Source organism: Podarcis cretensis (assembly GCF_951804945.1).
Source record: "Podarcis cretensis genome assembly, chromosome: 5".
NCBI lineage: Eukaryota > Metazoa > Chordata > Lepidosauria > Squamata > Lacertidae > Podarcis > Podarcis cretensis.
In genome coordinates, this window is record NC_137174.1 from 5,925,647 (window position 1) to 5,943,264 (window position 17,618).

The 17,618-nt window shown below is 42.9% G+C and overlaps 1 protein-coding gene across 1 annotated transcript in view; it reads right to left on the bottom strand.

Moving 5' to 3' along the window:
• The window catches only part of SEMA3A (semaphorin 3A), a 190,841-nt gene that overhangs the window by 114,450 nt on the left and 58,773 nt on the right, over nt 1-17,618 (bottom strand). Inside the window, exons 2-3 of the mRNA XM_079975176.1 lie at nt 10,971-11,128; nt 4,456-4,518 (exon numbers count right to left, since the gene is read on the bottom strand). Of these exons, the coding sequence (XP_079831302.1) occupies nt 4,456-4,518; nt 10,971-11,128 (221 nt within the window). The remainder of the gene's footprint in view (nt 1-4,455; nt 4,519-10,970; nt 11,129-17,618) is intronic.

A 17,618-nucleotide genomic window follows, 5' to 3' on the forward strand; every position in this document is an offset into this window, starting at 1 on the left:
GAACAACAATTTCTCAATGAAATATAGTCACAAAAAGATTTTTAAGAAGCCAGTCATCAATACATGACAAGCTAGGAGAGGACACCAAAGTATAGTTAATATTTCAAATATGAAAAAGAGCAAACCTTTTAAAGAGGTTTCCTTTTGCTCTACTGATTGCCAAATAATCTCTAAAACATGAAGAATCATTGGTGGGATTTTAAACACAACTTCATTCCTATGTTGTTGCTGCTGATCTGGTTTTTTTTTTTAATAAACTGTTTTTCTTTTATGAATGTGAGGCTATCTCTTGAAACAAACACCTGTCGTTGTTCCCATAAATAAAATAATGAGCACTCACACTATACATTGTATAGTGCGGGATCGCTCATGGTGCTACAGTTCCCAGGGAGCTTACTGGCAAGAGGGGCTGGCTTGCCTCTCAGTGTTAGTTTTGGAGGTTTATGCCCAGCCTCAGTAATCAAGTTTCTCGCTGGGAGGTGGGGCCAGCCCCATTTATAAATAGGGGGTGGAGCTGACAATAGCCAGGCAGTCAGCTCTGGAGATTCACCCTCCCTACCCTCACTTTGTTTAATATTTATTGTTTGCAGGTTAACTTTTTTCTTCCTGTTTAGTGGGCGCTGCTATGGTCTTTGACTGGTTGCTGTTGAAGGACTGGGAAGAAATTTTCTTGCATGGACAGGTTTTGTCTTCCCCGTAGCAATTCGTCACAACTTTGGCGGTTATGGCCTTGGGTGGAATCCTTTAGTCTTTTCTTCCCTATTGGGGGGGCATGAATAGGTGACTCACCCCCCTGTGGCGGCGATTCCAGGGTCCCCCTCTTAAAGGGGTTATATATATGGGTGTCCCTGGCCATACACTGAAAGGTCGTCAGTGAACTGCCCTGCATGTGGGGATATGGGCTGGGCTGCCTGCTACACTTACGTCTGGCAGAGCACCCTCATATCCCATTTACCCTGATGAGCCCCAGTTTCCCCTGGCTGGGGGGCTGGGAGGGATACATGCCCAAGGCCTAAGCCAAGGTTTTCCTACATTCTGAAGTTCAATAAAGTTGTGGCCTAAGTTTAATTCCATATGCGTTGTCATAGTCTTTATTCCTTCCTTATGATCCCTGGGGGCTGGGGCTGTCGCTGAATGGTTGCACAGTAGCCTACAGGCAGCAAAATGCACCCCTTATATTCATATCTTCCATTCACAACCTAAGCATTAAAAGAGGTTCTCTCAGTAAACAGATTCAGATCTCTAAGGTATAATAGCACTAGTTAACAATGGCTGTTTCTTTCCCCCGCTGTTTTGGGTGTTTCGCTTTTGATCCATGTTGTGCAACAGAACACAATTGTGCATTCAGCTCTGCCCCTCCTCTTGTCCATTGGGTTGGCTTCATAGCAACCTACCCCATTGGTAACTTACAGAGGGTGCAAGGTACAATTTTCTTTTAGGAAGTGGCCACCTTCTGGTACCCTTTAGGATGGTGTGCAGAAGACTGACTATGGCCCCACGTTCCTCTCCTTCATTAAACTGCAAAATGTTCCCTGTGGCGCAACATGCTGCACACCCCATTTGTTGCTCTGCACTTTCTGAGTGTCAGGCAGTGCAACTGGCTCTCAACCAGAACTCGTTTAGGGGAGAGGAGCATTGAGCGTTTGACCTCGCAGAGTCAGGTCATATATTCATCAACTGATCACCAACAGTATAGTAATCAAGGCTAGATAAAGCAGGTGGCAGGCAGGCATTTGGGAAGCAGATTGTGGTCTTCCACATACAGTGGATTCCAGAAATAATATCAGCATTTAAAAAATGACCTTAAAAGCAATGATATAAAGAAATTTGCAAATGTAGCATATATCATTTTTACACTCTTAACAAAACACTATTTACAAATGATCCCTAAAGAAATCCAGAGTTGTAAAGATAAGTTTCTTTTATGTTGGAATTCTACTTCTATCTGATATACCTAGGAGAACATTGCCAAGAGCTCTGAAATTTGGCAACTCTCCAGAAAAACACCCACCTACAGCAAGGTCTGTATTTCAAATCTCACATTATTATGGGACCAGGAGAAATAGCCATACATTTGAATATTTCATCCTAGTTGCAAAAGTTTCATTTGTGGAACAAAAATTTAAAATACTTGCAGGAGTCTAAACAAACAAAAAGAATGTGTTGGGAATCACTCACAGATACCAAGCCTAGAAATTTATGTTCTCGGCATAGGACTTATTCCCTCATTGTCTGCTTGCATTTCTTTTGCCAAAGTTTGTGTTCCTTGGAGATGTTCACAGGTATGTGTACAAACCCAGGGCATGCAGAGACAAGAAGTTGCAGTACAGAGGAATGAACCTTTAATCAAAATTATCTGTATGTGCAGAATTCCTTCCCCTCAATCCACCAGAGAACTATTTCCATTTGCCTTCCCTTCCCTCTCCCCTCAAAAATGTAAGCTGATGGTGATTCTCCCTAGTTATCAATCTGCAGTACAATCCTGGCATGCTAAATGTCAAGACCTCAGACTATATCAGTTTCATGGTCCTGTGTGATTGACACTGAAGCGTAGAAAGAACCATTTGGACTCCAGCAGAGTGAAAATACAGCCTACAATCCAATACAGTTACAAAAGAAACCTTTAGTCTCAGGTCATGTTTGAGGTGACCGGTGGGGTTTGTATACACGGCATACAGTTAATATTCATTTCATATAAGCAGTGCAGCTGTTGCAGCTGGCCTATTGCTAGGGAATTTGAATTTTCAGTATGATGAAATTGGTTGTGCCTTGAGATTAATAATCACATAGTTTAAAATAAAAATGGCTATAAAAAAAGTAAAGAACTTGATTTATAAAGTTCTAGGCAATCACAAGAGTGCAATATATGCTATCCTGATAAGGATATGCTGGTACTAATATGAAACACACACACACACACACACACACATGTACAGTATTCTCTCCTTAATGAAAGCCCACTGAGATTTCCTTGATCATCTATATGGGTTTCTGAAGTTCTGCCAACAGAAAGGAGTACATCCAAAGAAATTCCCAAAACTGTCTTCAGTGATTTTGAAAAACTATCATCGTATTTTACTTCCCCCTTGAAAACCCTATGGTTGAAGTAGAGTTCATTTCTAGTATTTCTAAAGTCTAGCTAGCCCAATAAAAAGCATCACCTGACTTGACTAGATTTTTATGACAACTGCAACAGTAGAAACATGTTGAAGACGACAGACAGTATACAATGGTGCCATTCAGCGGATGGCAAGATCTCCATCAGTGGACCAGAAAGGGAAGCAATTTTTGGTGATCTCTTCCCAACAGCTTCCAAAACCCCTCACTCCAAATCCGCTTCAGAGGACCAGAGCATATTTGGGTGTGAGTCTTCTGAGAGCTACAGAGGAAGGCGCAATAATCACAACAAACGGCGTCTCTTCCTATTCTGCCTTACCATCAGTTGAGCAATATTGTTGGATGCAGCCCACATGTCATAAAGACTAAGTGTGTTATGGCATGGAATTGAATGTAAACATTCTGTTTTCCAGCTTCAACCTGGGCAATTTTAAAAACCTCTTCCTCTGTCTTAGTCCTGTTAAAATTCCTCTGTTATTTTAACCTCTCTCTCTCTCTCTCTCTCTCTCTTTTAATAAGATAATATATGGAGAGAGGCCATTGTTCACTGGAGACCAGGTTAAGGGTAGTCAACCCATTTTCACTACTGGGATGCAGACCTCCAGCGGTTGACATTATGAATATTTCAGTGAATTTTAGTGAATATTTTAGCTCCGTTCTCCCTTCAGCTATTGCAAACACTGTGATTTCCCTTTTGGCCTATATGGAATGTATTCATTTTCTGTATGGTTAGTAAACGTCCCACATTCTTTTTTTCCACTCAATACTCCTACAGTTTGCAACCAGGTTTCTCTCCAATAGATCATATGGAAGGGATGAGGAAATGGGGGAGGAAAATGAAGGCCTAAAATAACTGTTTTCATTTTCTTTCTTTCTTCTTTTTTTTAGAAAAAAAAAATCACAATGGGAGGGGGGGAATTAACATCACTTAGGCATCAATGTGTTCCTGTCAGGGAAGACCCCTGAGGGCCTTCCTGGCAACTTCTTGACATTAATGAGGTTTATTGTATTCACAATGGTCTGTCTATTCAGCACACCCTGCAGATTGAGGGCCTCAGTCATTACAGAAATGAGGTCAAACTTTTTAGATTCCTTAAATAAGGGGACAATTATATGCTCATTCCCTTATATGTAAGCCTACCTTCACAGGTTTACATGGGAAGAAAGAAAAAAAAAACTGCCTTTACACAAACCTAGCACAATGAAGCAATTCTTAAATAAAAGGGTAAAAGGGGGGAAAGAATCACAAGCTTTAAAATTTAAAAAGATGAGAGTTCATGAAATATTGACTAGCTTTACAAAGGACAGGAGAAAAGAGCGAGGCAGATTTGTACTTACCAGAATATCTTTTCCGGCCCACTGGCATTCGTCCCTCCGGGTATGAGATACAGGCCAAACAATCTAAAGATGTAACATAAAAATCACTTTAGGTCATTTCATGCTCCAGCAATTGAGAATTGTGCATAATGTCCCCCAAATGCCGGTCACCTACGATCTCTCTCTCTCTCCCTCACACTTTTCTTATGCATTATCAATATCAGTATTTCTCCGTATCAGATTGCTATTGCTGTTGTACAGCAGAAAATATCACTGCACATGTTGTCATTTCTCTTTTTCTTCTGCTGGCTTTCATCTAAAGCAAAGGCCCTGGAGTCATGTAAATATAGTTCAAACCAGATTTCAAATCAGAAACCGGAGCACTATGTCAGAAGCAGCAAACCCCAGGCCAGCTTGTCATCCCATGTCTCGTGGTCACCCCAAGGTAGAACTCTACCTCAAGGGGCAGGTAGCTGAGGCACCCCAACATTATGCTGAATTGTGGCTCTTTGCCATCCATCATTCACCATTAACCTCTGAGGCTAAAAAGGGGAACCAGAACAGTCAACAAAAAAACGGAGGAGTTCTGAAGCCTGATGAATTAATGCTGTGTGTATTAGAGATTTTATATAGGCAGCTCACCATACTATAGACATATAACAAACTGAAAGTTATGTTTCTAAATATTTCTTTTGTTTTCTGTTAACCTAACAAAGCTTAAATACAAGACAATAGTAATTAGGTAGGGTGGCCCAACATTTAAAACAACTAGGAAGGCTGTGAGGCCCTGAATTCTGTCCCTGGGTGGGCCTGTCCCTGGTTGTTTAATGGCTTTTCCATGTTCAGAAGGGATCTCAGCTACTGGAACAAATAAGAGTCAGCCATTACCCCCAGACCCTGCTTGCAGACTCCCAGAGGCATACGATCGGTCGCCTCTGGAAACTGGATGTTCATCAAGAGGGAGCAGATGCACTAAGGCCATTCTGAGGCTCATCCTGACCCATGGCTTTGGTGCCAATAATTCTACTGAGATTCACAATCTCAACCTCAGATTGCGTTCATTATTAGTTCTTCTGGAACATCCATTTCGTCTTCTACAGCAAAAGCCCAAAGACCCTCATAGTGAATTATTCATGTATTTCAAAAAGCTTTTAGGAATTGCCTATAGAATAAAACATGATCTTCCAATAATGCCGGGCTAAGGTTCAGTTGGGAGCCTCAGATAATGCAATATGAATGGGAACATGACTGGATCGTAACCTTCGTTTTAAAACAGTTTCCTGACAAAGCAGGAGAAGGTTTATTTAGAAAAATATGGCAGATTAAGGCAAAATTAGGATGGGAAATATACAAAGTTCAGAGCTTCAGTCTGGATTTTTTATGAGCTTGAATATGTCTGATAAAATGCTTGAATACGAACAATAGCCTCTTGTAAACCTATGAAATGAGGTTGAAAATTCCATGAGAAGAGACTCTCTCGAAAGCTTGTGCTTTGATTCCTGGCTAAAGAAGTGCTGAGACTGGTGAATAAGAAGGTGGGTGAGAGAAGCAGAATGAATGAACTCTGAGTTGGAAAATATAAAGTCTTCTGATCCAGCTAAGGGATCCACCTGCACAAGGAGCCTTACACACATGCAGCATATTGGGATACAGGTCTGTATCATTATCCACATTGGCTGGATGCGTGTTTCAAGAAGGAAAGAACGGGCATCTCACACTGCCACAAAATGTGGCTTAGATGGCTTTAAAAGGATTACACAAATTCACAGAGCATAGGCATGTAGATAGCTGTTACTCATTAAAATATTCTGCTGATTTCTTTTCCTTCTCATTCCACTTTTATCAGAATTCTGGATATCACACCATTTGCCCATTTCCACATTTACATCTATGGTATCCCATGCACCCCGGTGTGTGGTGTATGCCTGAAAGTGCCTGTTTTGTTCATGCACAGACCTTCCCCTTTCTCCAGGCTTCCAATCATCACCTCACAGGCACATAAAGTACTAAGCAGGTTATTGTGTATTGTTGGGTTGTTGTTGTTGTTGTTGTTGTTGTTGTTGTTTTTTAAAAAACCTGTCCAGCCATAGGAAGTTCTTGATGAACAGTTGCACATGCATTTGATGTACATAATTCCTGTGGCACCTGCACTGTCAAAAACCCTCAAAAAATGGACTATATCGAAATGGCGGAAATGACTGGCAGAATCTGAGACCAGGGAGAAGAGTTGGTGGAAGAAGATTGGAAGAAATTTAAAATCTACTTACAGAAACATTGTAAAATTTATGAATGTTGATGACACTGAAATGAAATGAAGGGGTTCTAGTAATAAGGCAAAATAAGAACATGCAAGAATGGATTGATATGAGATGAAAATTTGAAGCTATAATATATGAGGATAAATAATTAAGGGTAAATTAAGAGGGTATGAATTTGCTGAACCAATTTCTAAATGGAATACAAAAAAGGGAGGTGTGAGGAAGTCAGGAAAATAAGTTAACGAACAGTGAGAAATTAAAAAGAGGGATTTTTATTTTTTTATTTTCTTTGTTTTGTGTCGGATACTGGTTTTTGTAGTTTTTGTATTCGCTTGTGTTTTTATTGTTTTTCATTTTTTATTGTATAGTAACTTTTTTGTTTTCTCTGTTAAAAAATCTTAATAAAATATCATTAAAAAACAACAACAACAAAAACCCTCAAAAAAATACTGACCAGGATTTGTGCACCATCAGCAAACACAGACTGAGGTATTTTGCAATGCATGAGGTATCTTGACTTTGCATGAAGCACCAAGTGGAATGGAAAGTTTAGGGCTGTGTGTCAAAGGACCAACTTCTGGTTTGATGCATGGTATCAAAAGAGCAGCACTAGCTGGGGAAGGAGAGAGAGAGCCCTCTCCCTGCAGAACAACAATTCCAGCATGAGGAAGTTAACACATGGCTTCCTCCCTTCCAATGCCTTCTAGCTTTTACAAACTTAACGCATCCTTGTACCATCCCATCTGTTGCATGAGAGATGCACAGCCATTATTTCCACAAGGTTTCTGGGAGGATGGGACAGAGGAGCTGCAAGCCCATCCCATTTCATTCCGAGGGTCTTTGATGCCTCAGCAGTTTCACTGTGAGATTCACAAATGACTCAGCAGGGGTGGAGAGTGAAACTGGCAAGATTATTGTTGTTTCCTTAAAAGGTAAAGGTAAAGAGACCCCTGACCATTAGGTCCAGTCGTGGCCGACTCTGGGGTTGCGGCGCTCATCTCGCTTTATTGGCTGAGGGAGCCGGCGTACAGCTTCCGGGTCATGTGGCCAGCATGACTAAGCCGCTTCTGGCGAACCAGAGCAGCACATGGAAACGCCGTTTACCTTCCCGCCAGAGCGGTACCTATTTATCTACTTGCACTTGATGTGCTTTCGAACTGCTAGGTTGGCAGGAGCAGGGACCGAGCAACGGAAGCTCACTCCATCATGGGGATTCGAACCGCCGACCTTTTGATCAGCAAGCCTTAGGTGAGCCAGTGTGGTGTAGTGGTTAAGAGCGGTAGTCTCGCAATCTGGGGAACTGGGTTCACGTCTCTGCTCCTCCACATGCAGCTGCTGGGTGACCTTGGGCCAGTCACTCTTCTTTGAAATCTCTCAGCCCCACTCACCTCACAGAGTGTTTGTTGTGGGGGAGGAAGGGAAAGGAGAATGTTAGCCGCTTTGAGACTCCTTAAAGGGAGTGAAAGGCGGGATATCAAATCCAAACTCTTCTTCTTCTTCTTCTTCTTCTTCTTCTTCTTCTAGGCTCTGTGGTTTAACCCACAGCGCCACCCGCGTCCCTTAATAGTTTCCTTAATAAATAACCTAGAAACAAAACCCTAGAATAGGCTTTCTGATGCTGCCCAAGTCCCACTCTGGTACTAAAAAAACATGCACCGCAATTTTGTGGTCTCCTTTCCCTTTGCACTAAAGGGAAAGCAACAAAAGCAACAATCTTCCCGGAAAGAACATGTCTCGGGTGTGCCCAACTGTGCCAAACAGGGACAAAAGTTGGTTTGGCAGTAGAAGACATTCTGAACTAGATGGAGCTTTGATTTGAACGATGCCTACAGAATCAGACCCAACCTCCACAGAAGCCTCTTTCCACCAGTTGCCAACTAGATGCAAACAGAAAGCCCTAATCAAAGATGAAGGTCCTTTGTCCCCAACATCTGGTATTCTATCTATGTCCATCAGTAAACATACGCTCTGTGAATTTGTCTAATCATGATCAAGAACTACAAGTTGTATGCGATGAGATGTGGCTCACAGCTCATGTGTGAATTTACCACCGGTTCTCACAACTTAGAAGAACAGGGTTCCTCCCCTCCCATAGCAGCATGATCTCTCTTTTTAATCATTCCAGATGTTTTCTGCATTGCACTGTGAATTCCACAGAACATCCAAATAAATAACCAGTTTCCTCTATGGTTTCCCAGCTTTGCCTTCATCTTGATCCTCAGAGAATACAGATGAATACCCTGAGTTACTTCAGAGTAAAAGACTGATGTATTTATTGCCATCATTCAAGAAAGCAAACAGGCCAAAGGTCATACCAAGTCAGAAATAACACCCCAACATTGAAACTATGCTTCTATTGTAATAAGGTTCATTTATAGATTCTGTAACTCTCTCACACACAAACACACACATTTCAGTTCTTGACGGAAATGACATACAATTGCTGTATTTAAGCTGCATTTTAGCATAGGCTGAAGGGCTCATTAAAATATATTAAATGATGGATGTCTTTTTTATGTTAAAGGGGGGGGGGTCACATATGCACCAAAGTGTACTGCTGAAACGTGCATCAGCTTCCAATTTAAATCTGCAACTTCAAGTAAAAGCCAGGTCTTCCATCATAAGAAAAGAGCTCTCTACCCATCCATCATGTGTCTATTAGTGCCCCATCGATTATGGTTTATTAACAGAAGGAACATATTACATGGAAATGCCTGGTGTCAAGGAAGGGAGAAATGGAATGAGGGCTCATGATCCCTTTACGTAATCTGCTCTTTTCATCACCCTGGTCTTGTGTAATAAGGAATATTTAGAAGAGGGTGCTCAAAAATTAGCTGTCTTAAGCCAAGAGGTTGCAGTTGTCTTGAGCTAATCCTAATATTAAGGCTTCTGAATAGACATGCATATAGGATTGCACTATAGGGCCACATTCTTAAGCATACTACAGTGAAAGCCCCATTGTACTCACCCAGTGGGATTTACTTCCAAATAAACGTGTACATATTGTGCTGTGGGGCTACTGACAATATTTTTGCATTCTGGAGGTTCCAAATGAGGGCCACAACAATTGAAAACGGCTTCCTTGCCACACACAAAATCTCGAGGAATGGAACTGATATGCTGACTAATGCATGCTGGATACCCATGTGTCACGGATGCTTTAGCTGAGATTCCCTAGGGGTACCTTCCAGCTCTAAGATTCTGTGAACATGATTAGCAACTTGTGCAACTATTAAAGCCACAAGAATGATCCACTAGCCTGAGAATCAGCCCTTGTCATTCATATTATGTTTAGCAGATGCTACAAACGAGGGCTAAGCCAATGAGGCAGGCATAGGCAAACTCCAGCCCTCCAGATGTTTGGGACTACAATTCCCATTATCCCTGACCACCAGAGTTTGCCTATGCCTACAATAAAGATGGTAAAATAGATTGTTTAGCTGTGACTGATACCTGATAGTCATACAAGTGGTTCACAAGATGACCAGACATCTTTGGAAATTTTAAAATTATTTAACTAAAGAGAAGACACACCTGTGTCTACTATTGAGCAGGAAAGCTCCCGATGTATACCTGCTCTATCACTTCAGTTCCTTCTGGCCAAGCATGAAGATGAAGAATAACAGTGAGGAAGCTATACAGATGAGACCCCCCCTCAAAAAAAGCAGGAACATGTAAGCAATTTCTCATTCTGCTGTGAGATATATTTGCACAAATTCATATTTAGGATCCAGGTAGGGTGATCTGGGGAGAGGTGGAAGGAGACTAGGCTGGCATATGGCTTATCCACACAGGTACATAGGGAGGTCAGAAAAGATCAAAGGGTTAATATTTTTTTTTAACTTTTTATGCTCTACTATATACAAAGAACAATGTTGCCATCACACATTTCCTTTGCCCTGTGTATCATGCCAGCGGTTGTACACGGGAGTTGGGCGTCCAAGGCAAGAATCACTTACTTCAAAAATCAGTGTTTAATTCTAGGCTTCATGAATGTCCAAAAACTGTATTCACAGATATGGAAATCTTTTTCCTAGTTGCTGGTGTGTGGGAGCTGACTGTAGTTACTCACCATTGAGGGAAATGCACTCTGAGGACTCGGAGGCACTTCCATCCATTCTTAATTTATAGGTTGTATGCAGAAGAAATCTGCCCCTCCAGATGTTTTAGAATACAGCTCAACCCCAGCCAGCAAATAGTCATGTTCCACAACATCTGGAGGGCACCAGGTTGGGAAAGGCTGTAATATAGCTAGATCAAACCTAACTTGAAAAGTACCTTTTGATATTCCTTGATGTTGACTAGGTTGAAAGAAAATATGTGATCCTTTGCTCCAACGAAGAGTCTACTTCGCTCCTCATCCAAAAGGAATGTGTGGTAACTGGAACTATTGATCAGTCCATGGAAAGTGATTATATTGTTGGATTCATACATTTCTGCAGGATGAAAGACAAGAAACTTTCGATTAATTTGATGAACAAAGACCTTATCTCTAATCTAAACAATCTTTATTTTAGCAGACTTTGTCAGAATATTGATGTTACTATGGAACGGTGATGCTCGATACTGCTTTAGCTTTTAGTTCATTATTTTATTTACATCTTGCATTTTCTACTACGTTGTCTTATAATCTGTGGCAAACTTGACGCTACTCGCTCCATTCTACATCATTGTTGCAGCAACCCCTGAGGCATCAGTGCCCACTGCAGCCGAACTGGTCGTGCTACTCTAAAAGAGCCTCTCTTGTTATTTTGCAAACCACGTGGGGTTTCTCAATAGGAAAGCAGACAGAAATTAACTACAGTACTCCCACTACCACTTAAAACACTCGATTTCCTCCAAATAATCCAGAACTGTGCTTTGGTCCCCAAAGAGCTTAAGAGATTGGTCCCCAGCAGCCATAACAAAGTACAGTTCCCAGGATGCTTTGGGGAAAGTCATGTGCTTTAAATGCATAGTGTGCATGTCACCTGCGTTGTCCATTCACACAAGTAATGCATGAGAAGAGTTTGTGGATTTCAGCTCAGATACCCTCAGCCTGAGGGACACGGGTGGCTCTGTGAGTTAAACCACAGAGCCTAGGACTTGCCAATCAGAAGGTCGGCGGTTTGAATCCCCGCAATGACGGGGTGAGCTCCCGTTGCTCGGTCCCTGCTCCTGCCAACCTAGCAGTTCGAAAGCACATCAAAGTGCAAGTAGATAAACAGGTACAGCTCCAGTGGGAAGGTAAACAGCGTTTCCATGCACTGCTCTGGTTCACCAGAAGCGGCTTAGTCATGCTGGCCACATGACCCGGAAGCTGTACACCAGCTCCCTCGGCCAATAAAGCGAGATGAGCGCCACAACCCCAGAGTCGGTCACGACTGGACCTAATGGTCAGGGATCCCTTTACCTGTACCTTTACCCCCAGCCCAACACTCTACCCCTGCTGTTGGAGGCAGCAAAGACAGACCTTGGCAATAATCCACCCTGTGCAAGGCCAACATTTGATGCCCGACCCTTGCGGCGCTGGCTTAAGTCAGACTTTGAGAAGGAGAGGCAAGGCTCTCCTAGAGGCTCCTTACCTCCTTTCCAAAGCCCGGTAAGCACTTGTCTGGCTTTGGGAAGGAGGCCAAAGAACTCTCGGACCCTGTCAGAGCCTTTACGCCTCCTTCCTGAAGCTGTACAAGCGCTTACTGGGTTTTGAGAAGGCGCCCTCGGCTGTGTGCCCAGGGTGGCCGCACTGCAAGCAGTACCCTAAACCCACCTCTGGGGGCAGTCGCAGGGATTCCGCAGTGGGACAGCTCTGCTGCTATCTCACAGGCATCTGTTTGGCGCCTGTGAGAAGGAGATGCTGGTCTAGATGGGCTCTAGATGGCCTGATCCAGGAGATCTTCTATTTCTCACCACGGGGGGTTGGTCATCTTTCAGCTTTTACATTTTTTTAAAAAAATAGCTCTTCAATCAATGCCTGCTAGAATACCCATGAAAGGCAACTGAAGAGCACATCAATGCCACAGTTTCAATCGATGCAAATTCAATCAAGTTCAGTCCACTTCCATAAATTAATTAGTTTCAATGGACTGTATTATCTAATCTTTTTTTTAGCACCACGAGGACACAAGCAATACCAAGGGAAAACTCAAATGCTAACGATAAGACAAGTTTGGGGACAAACAAAGATGGCCTTTTTAAACAATGCTAAGTTTATAACAGAACCAAACCAGGCAAGAGCCCCAAATTATGAATGCCTTTAAAGAATCATGGGACTTAATGTTGATCTTCTAGGATCTCGTTTTAAGGATGGAGGCATGCTGTGAACATGACTTGTACAAACATTGCCCACCTGTTCACAAAATCATTCACGGACTTCCTCCATGCTTTCCCCAATTATTTCTCCTAGTGACTGTAACTGTACTCCAGCATTTGCTGTAATTAGACAAGGGTCGTTTCTGGAAGAACAGTTTGAATATCATTTCCCTCCATGTAGCATTCTTTTGACATGTTGAGAAAAGAAACCGCTGAAAAGGAGGCTAAAGAATTAAAAATGGAGACTCATAAGCTGAGCATTAAAATTAGAGACTTTGGACCAAACTAGACAGGGTAATAAAATCATCTCTTAAAATTTTCTGCAAACAAACATTTCCTCCCCAGGGGAGGGGGAGGAGGGTGATAAGGATTAAAACCCCATCCCACAGTTTAGTATTTTTCATAGAGGAAATGGTATGTGATGGAGGGAAGGTTGAATACTCAAGGTCAGGCTTCCTCAACCTCAGCCCTTCAGATGATTTGAGAGACTACAGTTCCCATCATCCCTGACCACTGGTCCTGCCAGCTAGGGATGATGGTAGTTGTAGGACAAAAACATCTGGAGGCCTGAGTTTGAGGAAGCCTGCTCAAGGTGGTATTCAGCTAAGTTTTACTCAGCGTAGACTCATTGAACATGATGAAGTTATGTCCATTGATGTAAAAAGGTCTACTCTGAGTAAAACCTAGCTGAATACCAGCCCCCTTCTCCTCCCCATCCCAATTGCTGCTTCAGATATTGTCAGATCTACTGAAATGGAACAAAAATGGCTGCAAGAAAGATTGATGCAACTCAATATTTACAAGACGAGTGATTTAAAGAGTTTCAGGATTTGTCTGCTTTGAATGAAATCGCTTTCTGCTGATAACTTTCTGTTTTTGTTCTCCGGTGATCTAGTTTGACAAAAATGTAAGCTGTACACAAATCCCACTACTTATTAACATAATTAAATTCTTTCTTGTCTTAAATGAGAATTGGATTTGGTCCAAACATATTACTGTAGTTGATCAAGAAAAACAGCAGCAGATATTAGGTGCATAAGTTAAAACTTGCTTGTGACCTAAACATGCAGGCTGTGCCAGTTGCACTCATTTCCCCATCCTCCCTGCTTTGCTTCTGGCACTTTTCCTCATTGTTATGTTTCTTCTACTATTAGATAAAGGATCAGTCAAGAAATACCATTACGCAATCACAACGGGGATTTTACTAAATTGCTTTAGATACTTTCTCACTCAAATATTTCCTCCTTCAATTCCCAGGCTTTTGTTTTACTGGCAGTTGACCTCAGTCATCTCACAGTGGCTGCTGGAAGCTTTTGCCTCTTACTATGATGAATGGTTGGGATGCAGGTGGCGCTGTGGGTTAAAGCCTCAGCGCCTAGGACTTGCCGATCGAAAGATCGGCGGTTCGAATCCCTGCGGCGGGGTGCGCTCCCGCTGCTCGGTCCCAGCGCCTGCCAACCTAGCAGTTCGAAAGCACCTCCGGGTGCAAGTAGATAAATAGGGACCGCTTACCAGCGGGAAGGTAAACGGCGTTTCCGTGTGCGGCTCTGGCTCGCCAGAGCAGCGATGTCACGCTGGCCACGTGACCCGGAAGTGTCTCCGGACAGCGCTGGCCCCTGGCCTCTTAAGTGAGATGGGCGCACAACCCCAGAGTCTGTCAAGACTGGCCCGTACGGGCAGGGGTACCTTTACCTTTACCTTTATGATGAATGGTTAAAGACTCTACAAATGCTGTATGCTCTAGTCTGCAATAACTGGTACTGAGCTTGCTATAGAAGCAGGGCATGTTGGTAAGATGACCATAATAGGTTTTCTTTAAGAAAGGAGTATGACAAGGCTGTATATTGTCTCCCTGCTTATTTAACTTATATGCAGAATTCATCATGTGAAAGCCTGGACAGGATTAATCCCAAGCCAGAATTAAGATTGCCGGAATAAATATCAACAACCTCAGATATGCAGATGACACAACACTGATGACAGAAAGTGAGGAGGAATTAAAAAACCATTTAATGAGGCTGAAAGAGGAGAGTTCAAAATATGGTTTGAAGCTCAACATCAAAAAACGAAGGTCATGGCCACTGGTCCCATCACCTCCTGGCAAATAGAAGGGGAAGAAACGGAGGCAGTGAGAGATTTTACTTTCTTGGGGTCCATGATCACTGCAGATGGTGACAGCAACCGCAAAATAAAAAGACACCTGCTTCTTGGGAGAAAAGCAATGACAAACCTAGACAGCATATTAAAAAGTAGAGACATCACCTTGCCAACAAAGGAAGTGAGAGCTGGACCATAAAGAAGGCCGATCGCCGAAGAATTGATGCTTTTGAATTCTGGTGCTGGAGGAGACTCTTGAGAGTCCCATGGACTGCAAGAAGATCACACCTATCCATTCTTAAGGAAATCAGCCCTGAGTGCTCACTGGAAGGACAGATCGTGAAGCTGAGGCTCCAGTACTTTGGCCACCTCATGAGAAGAGAAGACTCCCTGGAAAAGACCCTGATGTTGGGAAAGATGGAGGGCACAAGGAGAAGGGGACGACAGAGGACAAGATGGTCGGACAGTGTTCTCAAAGCTACCAGCATGAGGGAGGCAGTGGAAGACAGGAGTGCCTGGCGTGCTCTGGTCCATGGGGCCACGAAGAGTCAGACACGACTAAACAACAACAACAACAACAAGAAAAAATCTTAAGGAAGTTAAGTATGATGTTTAATTTCACAATGGACTTGGTTGTGCTCATTGCAGGAGAGCTATATTATTATTATATTTACTATATTATTATATAATATCATCATCACCGATTGCTGTCACTTCAACTATACCAGCTATGCACATGGTACTTTACAAGAGAGAGAGAGAGAAGTGTCTCTTCAAGGCACATGAAGCCATATCGCCTGAATGCACCTGAGGCCACCCCTTTCCTGAAGCTAAGCCAGTCTAGTCCTGGTTGTGCTTAGATTCGTGAAAGCCTTACAAAAAACAACCCTTCAGCTTTTCTATCCCAATGCAGGAAACTTGGATGTGAAGATGAAGTTGGAGGTTCCCTTGTGTTCTCTAAAGGTAAAGGTAAAGGTCCAGTTGTGACCGACTCTGGGGTTGTGGCGCTCATCTCACTTTATCGGCCGAGGGAGTCAGCGTACAGCTTCTGGGTCATGTGGCCAGCAGGACTAAGCCGCTTCTGGCAAACCAGGGCAGCGCACGGAAACGCCGTTGACCTTCCCACCAGAGTGGTACCTATTTATCTACTTGCACTTTGACGTGTTTTCGAACTACTAGGTTGGCAGGAGCAGGAACCGAACAACGGGAGCTCACCCTGTCACAGGGATTCGAACCGCCAACCTTCTGATTGGCATGTCCTAGGCTCTGTGGTTTAACCCACAGCGCCACCCGTGTCCCTTGTGCCACCTGCGTCCCTTTGTGTTCTCTAGAGAAGGCTAAAATCTTGAAAGTGGCTCAAACCCTGAAAGCTGCTCCTTCCCTTTCTCCTTTCTGCACCCACTCATCCGCTGCTGTCTGCCAGGCAGTGGGCAGGGCACATGCATGAGGACACACACAGTCTGGATCTGCCACCCTGAGGCAACAGCCTCACCTCCTGGACAGGCTGGTCCTGTAAATGGTACGTTAGAAATTCCAAAGAGGAACACATTTTCTAGATCCTTCTGAAGGTTGGGGGATTCAAACCTCTGTACAATCTTGAAGGATAATCTCTGTATGGAAAAGCGTAAGGGGGCAAGCCACCCTTTAATTCTCCCAATTCTGATTCTGTACAGACACACAGGACAATGCATAACATTTATAACACACAGGCACAACGTGAAACAGCTAATCGACATCTACACTGAACGTGATTTTTCTTTCTTCGAAATACTTGTTCTGCTTCTATTATAAAGTCAATGGCTGCTTTCAAAATTCAACTTGCCATAGGCTAACTCAGAAGTTCCCATTTCAGTCTCTGCTCAGTCATTTCTCATGCCAATCTATATGCAATAAATAATTCAGAAATGTGTGTTTAGAGGGTGGGGAGCATGTACATATAAATATAGTAAAAACAAGAGAGAGGGGAAGCAGAATTGGCCGTATGAGACACTGATTTGAACAGCACAAGGTTTTCAGGCATATCCCAGAGATCCACAAATGTCATCAGGTCATTGTGAACTTCCACTGATAAGAATCGTATCACTGTTTAAGGAGCAAAAAGTAGCACATACCGAAGAATCTATTGAAACAAGTCAGGTTCATTCTGACCTGAACCTGAATATTTTGGTTTATGTTCTCCTCTCAAGTATGACTGTTTACAATGCCAGATTAAATGTCCCAAGGACTAGGATCTTAACCTAGCCTTGAATACACTTTACACGGAGGACCTAACTAGACATACTGGTGGCATCCGCGTGTGCTTGGACCATGGATAAATCAAACCAAAGGAAACTAGATTTAACATCAAATGGGATGCACTTTTGAATGGTCACTTTAAAATGTGAAGGTTCATTATTATTTCACAAGTTGTGTATGTCTTTAAGGGCCAGGGCAAATAACGAGACCCGGTCTTACAGCTGTGAAACATAGCAGGTGCTGCTGAGTTGTGTTGATCAAGCTGTGTCAGCAATTGGGTACAGTGGTGCCTCGCAAGATGAAATT